The 9,919-nt window shown below is 35.5% G+C and overlaps 1 protein-coding gene across 1 annotated transcript; it reads right to left on the reverse strand.

Moving 5' to 3' along the window:
* Positions 1–461: 461 nt before the first annotated feature.
* On the reverse strand, positions 462–8,343 carry adipoqb (adiponectin, C1Q and collagen domain containing, b). Its single transcript, XM_051125460.1, has 3 exons — positions 8,245–8,343; positions 7,616–7,930; positions 462–5,512 (listed from the first exon to the last, which is right to left on the reverse strand). The coding sequence occupies exons 2-3, from the start codon at positions 7,911–7,913 to the stop codon at positions 4,974–4,976; spliced, it is 837 nt and encodes a 278-aa protein (XP_050981417.1). The 5' UTR covers positions 7,914–7,930; positions 8,245–8,343; the 3' UTR covers positions 462–4,973.
* Between the last annotated feature and the right edge of the window lie 1,576 nt (positions 8,344–9,919).

Raw genomic sequence — 9,919 nt, forward strand, 5'->3', positions numbered from 1 at the left:
GATGGACTTATTTTTTGGATGAACTATGCCTTTAAACACTGACTAGTGAATTGCCCCGTGACAAAATTGGTCAAATGATGTTACTATTTAAATCTAGTGTTTGCACACATTTCTGTGAGGGTCATGTTTAGAGGTAGGGGTTAAGTTATAGGCAAAAGTAAATATCAATAACCTGATATAAAAACAGTGAAAGTCTTTAAATTGTCTTTACTAATATAGTGAAAAACATGTGTGTGTGTGATTCAAGGTCACACTGGTCCAGACATTATGGGGATTTCTAATAAGCACTGCTCATATTACACCAATATATGAGGAGATCATATTCCAGACATTGCCCTCACATTATCACTTTAATGTTAAATCATTTATTCTTACAGTTTTTCAATATTTTAACTCATACACTACATATTGTAATTAACCATTTTTAAAGAAACAAAAATGCAAATACATAAAAATCCCTACTTTTCACAATATGAACAATAATAATCACTCAAAAATTGAAGTTTTGTCATCAGTTAAAGACCCTCATGTTCTTACAAACTGTACATAATGTATGTACATTTTTTCCCCCATGCAATTTAAGAATAGAGACTGTAGCACAGAAGAAATACAGACACACAAGGAACAATATGAAAATGAGTAAATGATAACAGTTAATTCATGGGTGAATTGTTAATCTTGCAAATGAGGGCCAGGTTTTAGAAAGAGATCTTGTTGCACCCCAGTGTCCTCACCAATTAGACTAAAAATAAACGCATAAAATTAGACCATACCATGCAACAGCTGTTGGGACTGGAGAGAGGCCAATGAAAGACTCTTGAAAATCCATTCATTGCTTGCAGACTAATACAGATTTGATTGCAACACTGGATGTGCATTTGATGGGCATTAATAAGTAAAAGGACAATGTACAGTCTGTGGGTTATTACTGAAAATAACTGAAACTTTGCAACAATATAGAATAGGTTAATATGAATATTTAACTTTCATGTTCATTACAATCGATAAGTGAGACGCATGCCGCCAGTTGAGTAGTAAGAAAAGAAAAAAGCGAGAAAGCGAGTCTGTGGTGTGATATGAGACACATGATGGTATAATGATAAGTTGTTGATGATATCAGCTCTTATATTACGTAAGAAGCCCGTTTTAAATGTAATTCTGTTCCCTTTAGCCTAAAACTGATTTTTTAAGACAATAATAATCAATTAATTACTTTATTGAACAGCATTCAAATTAAAGCGGAGTTGTTCAAACATTTAAGTCAGTTCCCTTTTAAATCATATGATATGACATTGAATAAACCACAAGTTAAAGGGTTGGCCAATGGCATTAGAGCATGCAAGGGAGGCAAGATTCTCCGATATACAATGTGACAGTGAACAGCACTGCCGCAGAAACATTCTCCATCAGACCTTCTCAAGCCCTCACAAAGCCGTCGCTGTTGACCACGCTCTCCATAGAGAACAATTGACCTATCGGTAAGCCCTCTCCCCTCGAACACAGATGAGCCAAAGGCAGTTGAGTATCAGTTTCATGGGGAACAGAACTCGGACTTCTTTAGGTTTCAGCACCATAGAGAAACATTGGAAGATCAGAAGCTTTCATCGGTTTTATGGTGTCTATGCTACAAAAATGGAAAAACAATGTGCTTAGGGTACTTGTAACACTGATTTCAGGCATCCTAAGAGGATAGACAATGAAATTAATTTTATTAAATTTTATAAACCCAACCAAAACAGAGCAGTCTTCAACCCTAATCCCAAAGATGAAAACAATCATTTTTTGGTTGTCATACTCTCAGTTTTCATTTGTTCAAGCAGAACATTAATATCATCTTGTGCTTCAGCAAGGTATCTCTGACTAAAACTAGCTAATGTTAAAGTTAGTGAGCTTATGCTATCATAGAAATCTAAATAGCAAACAGTTCTCACGTCATGTTAAGTATAGGTCAAAAACACATAAACAAAGGACTACATGTCAGTGCCTCTCCATATTAAATTTGTTAAATGTAAATAATGTAATCTTACACTGCGGTACATGAACAGTGTTGACATGAGATGTTGTCATTGCGACCGTGACGACCTTACAATAAAGGTGCTTCACGAAGCCATAGAAGAACCTTTTTGTCTAAATGGTTCCATAAAGAACCTTTAACATCTGAAGAATTTTTGTTCACATTTCTGTTTCACAAAAGGTTCTTTGTGGCAAAAGAAGGTTCTTTAGATTATAAAAGAGATGGTTCTTTAAAGAACCTTTGACTGAATGGTTCTTTGTGGAACCAAAAATGGTTCTTCTATGGCATCGCTGTGAAGAACCTTTTAAAGCACCTTTATTTTTAAGAGTGTAACATGAGGCTTCTCCTGTTTGCATTGTGATCTGTATTTTTATATATATTTATTTTAATACCTTTTATATATCCCTCCAGGGAATATTTAAGTCCCATTTTGAATGGTGGTCCTTCTCTGTCCAAAATGTTTTAAAAACACCTTGGGGCAAGGTTTTCACACTGACAGCTATCATTGTAAGACAGTTAGAAACTTTGTTTGTTTGTCCGAGTGAGCAAGTGTAATAAGACTAATTATTAAGATGGCAATAAAGGAATTCTTTTCCTGTGCTGGGCTCTTCAAATTTCCCAAAGAGCACGATCGCTGTGTGTCCTGCTGAAGTTTTGTTTTTTCAGAGTTTTTTAGTATAGAAGTAAATCGGATTTAAATGTCAGGAGTTACTGTCCGGACGAAATTAACACTTGCTACTTTCCCCTACAGTGACAACAAGTGTTTCTTTTGTCCTGCAGCATGCTAATTTGGTAACTTTCTGTGTCTTGCATCATTTATTAAATCGTTTATTATAAATGTTTATGTTGTATTATACCAAAAGAATATGCCAAGAGTGAAGGTCAGAAAGACAGACAGAGATCTGATTCAGCCACATGTTCATATGAGGGGGCGTTTCTGGACAAGCCTATCTGTCAGGAATATCAGTCTCAGGGCTGTTGCTACATCGCATTTACCTGAGTCATATTTAGGTTTTAGCCATACCTTAGCTTTTCCACCTCCACCTCTGAATTTGCAGTGTTTCCAGATGTTTTCATGCACATTTTGATTTTATGCATACAAACAACTGCATGGAAACATGAATAGGCCTACTGTTAAATTATGTTGAGAATTTACATTATGTTAATTTAATTTAATTTTCATATTGTTCATTCTGTTAAAAAAAATTTTTTTATAAAAATAAGTTGAATAAATAAATGAATAATTTAAACAAATTCAAGTTTGTACACACAGGTTTTGAAACATTTGATGAAACTTAAATTTAAAAGGAAAATGTAATAATTTTTTGCAAAGATTAAGGACAAAATATGTTCGCAGTTACATATTAACAAGGTCATAGTCATGTATATTTAATAAAAAATGAAAATAAAAAAAAAGAATAACACAAAAAATCTAGCTTGTATTATTTGTGTTACTTTTGTCCCAAACAATGGGGTCGAAAGGAACAATGTGCAACTTATGTTCAAACTTAAATTATACTGAAGTCTTTCAACATTTTTACCACCTGTTATTAATAGACCACACGTCTGAGTTATAAGCCACAGCAAAAATATATCTCTGTCTACAACTACAATTTATGTTTTTCTGAAAAATGGTACTTTCGTCCCCGCTCTCCCCTACCATGGACACAAGCAAGCCTCCTGTCACTGTGGACAATGAGCTACTTGGGCTATTGACTAAGGTGGCCGAGAAGCTCAGGTTAGAGTGGTCACTACTTGCCAAACCCATTTACAGTTGCTTGAACGAGTGGTACTTGTAGCCACAGCCAGAAATTTGCCCATCAAAAGTCATTCCCATTTTTCCTGAGAAGACGGGATCTCCAAGATGTGGCACACCTCGGCTCACAGTCATGTCTCTGGAACACCACTCCTTTCATTGATGGATGGTGTGGAGACTCCTCTACTCATCTACTCTAAGATGGAATAGGCAGGTGGAGAGGGCAGTGACAGCAAATCCTGCCCTTCAGCTGCTGGAAATCCCTGCTTTCCTTACTCAAATGAAATTTATAGGTCTGATGAGCTACAGCCCCTGCAGAATTAGCTACTGAAGTAGTGTCTTGTTCCTTACTCTCAGCAAACCTAGGCTCTGTGAAGTAACTGGGGATGTTTTTATGTTAACTTTTAAATAACAGAATTATGTTTCTACTCCAAAATGTTGTCAAAATATACACATTTAAATTTAAATGGTGTCTAATAAAAACTTGTTTTCATGACAAATTGTAAAACATACATTAAATCAGAGGTCTCCAACCCTGCTCCTGGAAAGCTACCCTTCATGCAGACTTCAGTTCCAGCTCTGCTCCAATGCACAAGCTGAACTCTGCAGGGTTGTACCTCTCCAGGAGTAGGTTTGGAGACCCTGCATTAAATAATGAAGACAATGAAGTAAAATACAATGAATATTTATTATTGTGCATATATTTAGCTAAACGCTTCTGTAAAACTCAGGCTAAGTTTGTATGGATGCTTCAGACACAAGCATCACTGGAGGCGTTCTCATAGCATGAACACTGATGCAGCACTGATGTCCACTGACAAATTATGGATAATCAGTTAAACCTAAGTTGCTTTAGTCTTAGAAATTCATGTGTCAAATATGATGCAGTAACAAATATAAATTAAAAAAAAAGCCAGCATAGAAATGTCAACATATTAATTGAAATCACTGTCCCAAATGCAACTGCATGCTTAGTGGTAAGTTATAATAAAGAAAGTACTTGACTCTCAGTTATTGTAGTGAAGCAGGCACAATTAAACACCGGGGGGATTAGTTAATGTTTGAAGCTCTGTACAAATAACAATACAAATGGATTTCAAATTACATGCAGTACTGTCCTGATCCTCATAACTATACCTTGGTGCAAAACTTAATCACATCTTCTCTTGCTAAAAGTAGCTAAATTATTTCATTTAGGCATTGTCAACGTCTCCGTGCAGAAACAGGAATAGCAGGATACAGAAGGAAACCGGAGAAGGTGGAGTCGTTGGTGTTATCTGCATACACTCCCCCAAATGCATCGTCTCCATAGACCTGCAGCCATACCTCATCTCCTGCCTCCAAACGCAAGATAACAGAACCAGATGCCTGATCCACATTGGTCTCCTGGTACTGGTCAAAGGTAAACATGATGGCCTTGTCATTCATGAAGAGACTGACTTTAGCATCTTTAGTGTAGACAGTGAGATGATAAGTAAAGAAGTACACTCCTGGCAGAACGCATCGGAACTTTCCAGATATGTCATCATAGTGGTGTTGGTCATTGTAGAAGAATTTGTTGAAGCGGATTGGCACATTGGTGGCGGGAACAAGCTCACTTAGACCTACGCTAAAGGCTGAATGGTACGACAAGGCACTTTCACCACGGGCCCCTTTCAGACCTGGGTTCCCAGGAAAGCCTCTTGGTCCAGCAGGGCCAGTGTCTCCCTTCTCCCCAGGATCTCCTTTCTCACCTGCTTCACCTGCAAAAAACAAACAAACAAACAAAAACCCCCCCCAAAAAAACCAGAAGCATTATATCCTGTAGCAGGCATACAACTTGATAAAATAGGTTATTACAAGATCAGAATCCAGGAGGGAAGCTAAGGCTTTGGCTTTCGTTTTCTTTCAGCTGAAATTACTTGTGTACAGCTCAAATGTTGCCAACTAAAAGAGGTGCTTTCAGAAGTCATAGATCCTCTTCTGAGTATTAATAATTTGTGATTGTCATTAGGATATGTCCCCAAAACATGTATGTTAATGTATATTAAGCCTCTCATTAAAAAAACACAACTTGACCCCAATGAATTAATTAATTATAGACCGATCTCAAATTTCCCTTTTCTTTCAAAGATACTAGAAAAGGTCATAGGTCGTATCCCCACAATTATGTTCCTTTTTAGAGAAAAATGGTATCTGTGAGGATTTCACTCAGGATTTAGACCGTATCATAGTAACGGAATGCATATAGTTGATATAAAAAAATGATGACTTAATAATTTCTTACTGCTAAATTTAAGAAAACAGAGGTGTTAATTTTCGGACCTAAAACCTCTGCATGCAATAACCTAAAACAGTGTCTAATACTTGATGGCTGCTTTGTCAATTATTCGTCAGCAGGGCACCACCAGCCTGCACGCCACTACAGTCTTACCACTTCCTGGTGAAGATTGGGAAGAAATGGGTTACCGGAGGAAGCCTTCAGAGATTTTCTTATTATTGGGAGATAAGAGGGTCTGAAACCGTAAACTTTAGCTTTGGCCGTTATGCTTTTTTGGCTAAAGGTTGCAGGCTTGCCTTCTATTGGCTTTTGAGCATTTCCAGCTCGGGAGGAAGCTCATCCAGCCTACTGGGAGCTGCTTCCTCTTTCCTCCAACCAGTATAATTTAAGCCTGACCAAGCCATGGGCCATAACCTCTACCAACTTGTTATTATATTATATTATATTATATTATATTATTGTAAAGAATTGAACTGTTCCGTGAGTGATTTATTTTTTAATTTTTAATTTTAACTTTTTATTTATAAAAAAGTTTTATCAGGTAACCTAAAATGTGCCTCATTTAGTTCAAGGGTCAAATCAAATGTAAACAGAATATTAAAGTTAAAAGTTAGACACTTTTTTGTGTGTGCGCTGTACAGGTCTGATATAAAAATGTTTTTGCTCAGGTGGCCGATATGTCTGTCCAATAGAGAAAATGTTTGCTCAGCAAGTAAAAAAAAATTTAGAGGGAACAATGGACACAAGCCAAAATGTTACTTGGTGTAGGTCAATATGATCATTTGTATTGGCTTTTTACAACTTAATTTTACAATAAACAAAAGCTTCATCAGCATAGAATAAATACCAAACATTTTGTTTTCAGTCCATTTTTAAATTAAGTTCACTTAATGTAATAATAATAAAAAAAAAACTTTATTTCAGTCAGTAAAGTTTGCCAGTATTCTACACGTCAGCACTCTGAAGTCAAGTTGAAATACTGTTTAAACATTTATGTTTAATGTTTGACTATAACATTGGATAACATTGTTTACACTGCCCTTTTCTCTTGTAGTCTATTTCACAAAGCTGGTTTTGGTATTTACCTAGAGAGTTTCCAGATAGTTTCTATTATCAAAGCCTGAGAATACAAAAAAAAGCTGATGATTAGTATAACAGTATACCGACAAAGGCTGATTGTGTTGTTTTTAGTTTTGTCAATCCTGTACCCTGAAGTTTGTTTAACTAGCTTCATAGTACAGGTCCCATCTAAATTAGGTTAGATTTAAATTTATTTATTTATTTTTTTTTTAAACTCAGAATTTGTTTAAATAGCTTTGTGTAATAATCCATAGGTAAAGACATCTGAGTCATCATGGATCATTTACAAAAAGACCAGTAGCATAAAGAAAATTAAGAAATTTTAATTTAATGTTTTATAAATTGTAAAATCGCTAAGCAAAGTTAATGTAGTTCTGAAAAAAGGATCTTATAAAATCTATAATCATTTATTCACAGATACCACTTACAGAAGTCAGAAACACTGTATGTTTCAGACAAATGATCTAGCAAAGTTTTAAACTGTATAAAGGAACCTTTCTCTAACCTTTATCTCCTTTTTCACCCCTCGGTCCATCACGCCCATCTTTGCCGTCTCTTCCAGGTTTACCACTGTGTCCAGGTGTGCCAGGAACTCCTCCCATCCACATGGCACATGGCTGTCTATGATCAGGTTGACTGACATCTGCTCCCGGACCCTCAGGCTCTTCCACTTCCTCTCCTCCCTCAGTCCCTTCACCCACTGCTGCTTGCTCTATATTCTCGTTTAGAAGGTCTTCATCTTGACCTTGACTGAGTCGTCCAATGAGAAAGATTCCCAACAAGATCTTCCATAGTAGCGTCATACTGAGGTCAAATATATCTGTCAAAATAACCATGTTGTACTGATAAATATATATGTATTGTATGTCTAACACATGGGATGTCACACTTCACAAGTTATGAATTGTTTCACTTTTTGTTAAGGTTTTTGAACATAAAGTTATAACTTAAGCCCAAACCTAAACAGCTTGATTCGATTGGCTTTGGACATTTGCAAACATTTTAGTGACATAAAACCAACTTGACATAAACATGTTTGATATGTTTTTTTGTTTGTTTGTTTTGTTTTTTGTTTTTTTTTTGCTGATATAGATACTATATTAAAATAACGCTATGAAAAACTAGCTGTCTTACCTGATCTGTATGTGTGTGTCTCCCAAACCACAGAACAGTAAGAACAACCACTGAGCGACGCAACTGCCTTTGTTGGTGATGTGCTGTCATCACGGTGGGCTTTTCTGAACTATATTTATCCAAGTCTAAATTCTAAATATATTTATGGCTTGTTGAACAGCAGACCACTTTATCCAATCCAATACTAGTCTGACATGCCTTCTTAAAAGAGGGTTTCTTTTCTCCTGTATTATTTAAATGCTGCATAAACAAGAAAAACTGATTTATCAAGTGTCAAGGCAAAGTTTTCCTTTATCCTTTACCAAAGTTTCATGCACTGAACTGAGTTCTCAAAACCATTCTTTCTCTCTTTTTTTTTTTTTCTTGTACGCAGTTTCAAAATGGACACAATAATAGTGTAATTTAAATAATAAGTAATACACTGTTGTCTTTAAACACACCAAGTGTCAATGATTCAATATGCCCTGTGCATACAGTTTGTTAAAATCCTAATGCGCTTATCACTTTTCAAGAGTCAGAAAGTCTAATTCTGGAAGCAAATTACTTTTTAATGCATTTAATAACTTACATTGTGTTGTCTTGGTAATATAATTTTTTGTTATTGTCTATAATTTATAAATGTCTCATCTGCATTACAAAACATATTATTCTTGTGGTATCTTGGTCCCATCATATTTGATGAATAACTAATAGCCTAATTTAGTTTCCTTGGAGCAGAATATTCGGTCCTATTAAGAAAAATCTGCCTGTACAAAACATTTAAATCATAATTTATTACAGATATCTGTAAACACTGGAAGAGCGATGGCAAAAACCAACCAGATGGGGGCAGTACTTGTTCATCCGGTAATGAGTCTTTCATAAATCAAGGGCTGAAGTGTTAGCCAGCAATCTCAAGTACTTAAACTCTCAACCTTTACCTTCTTTTTCCACTTAAAATGTTCAGTAAATTGCACATATTTATAACTAGCATTGATTAGCTGCCTCAGACCAGCTTGTTTTAGCAGACTTGTAAAGAAGATTTATCATGAAAATAATTACATATCTTCATCTTAATTCTAAATAATAACTCCTTTACGGCACCTTCTTCTTCCTTTAGTTAAATGAAAGTATTTTGTCTCAGTATAATGGAAGAAATAAAATACATGCACAAGCTGCTTTTGTCTGTATTGTGTCTTTACTAGAAATGACTAGGACTGGTGAACTCTCCAGTCTCTGCGAACAGAGCAATTAATCCAGTAGGTAAGAGTATGTTATAGATAAAGGCCACTTATAAATTTCTAAATATTACTGTAGCTCTTTTATTTAATTAATGCTTAATTCTGGTAACACGTTAGTATAAGGACCAATTCTCACTATTAACTAGGTGCTTATTAGTATGCATATTGCTAGAATATTGGCTGTTTATTAGTACTTATAAAGCACATCTGCATGACCATATTCTACATCCCTAATGCTACCCAATATCTAAACTTAACAACTAAATTACCAAGTATTTTATCTTATTTTATCACAATAATCATATTGCTGTGGTCAAACTCAAAATCAGAGAAGATGGTAGAATCATACCTCAGGCTATATAAGGGGAAAAGGAATTTTATTGTAATATTTGCAGTGAGAGAAAGGATTACTGCAGGTGCTCAAGGTAAACCTTGAGCTAATGCTGACGCAATTC

The sequence above is a fragment of the Labeo rohita genome, chromosome 2 (assembly GCF_022985175.1).
Source record: "Labeo rohita strain BAU-BD-2019 chromosome 2, IGBB_LRoh.1.0, whole genome shotgun sequence".
NCBI classification, from domain to species: Eukaryota; Metazoa; Chordata; class Actinopteri; order Cypriniformes; family Cyprinidae; genus Labeo; species Labeo rohita.

Coding starts and splice junctions, on each gene's coding strand:
- adipoqb (XM_051125460.1), bottom strand. CDS start 7,913: ATGACGCTACTATGGAAGATCTTGTTGGGAATCTTTCTCATTGGACGA. Junction 5,513..7,615: donor GGGTGAAAAAGGAGATAAAG/GTTAGAGAAAGG, acceptor TGTTTTTTGCAG/GTGAAGCAGGTGAGAAAGGA.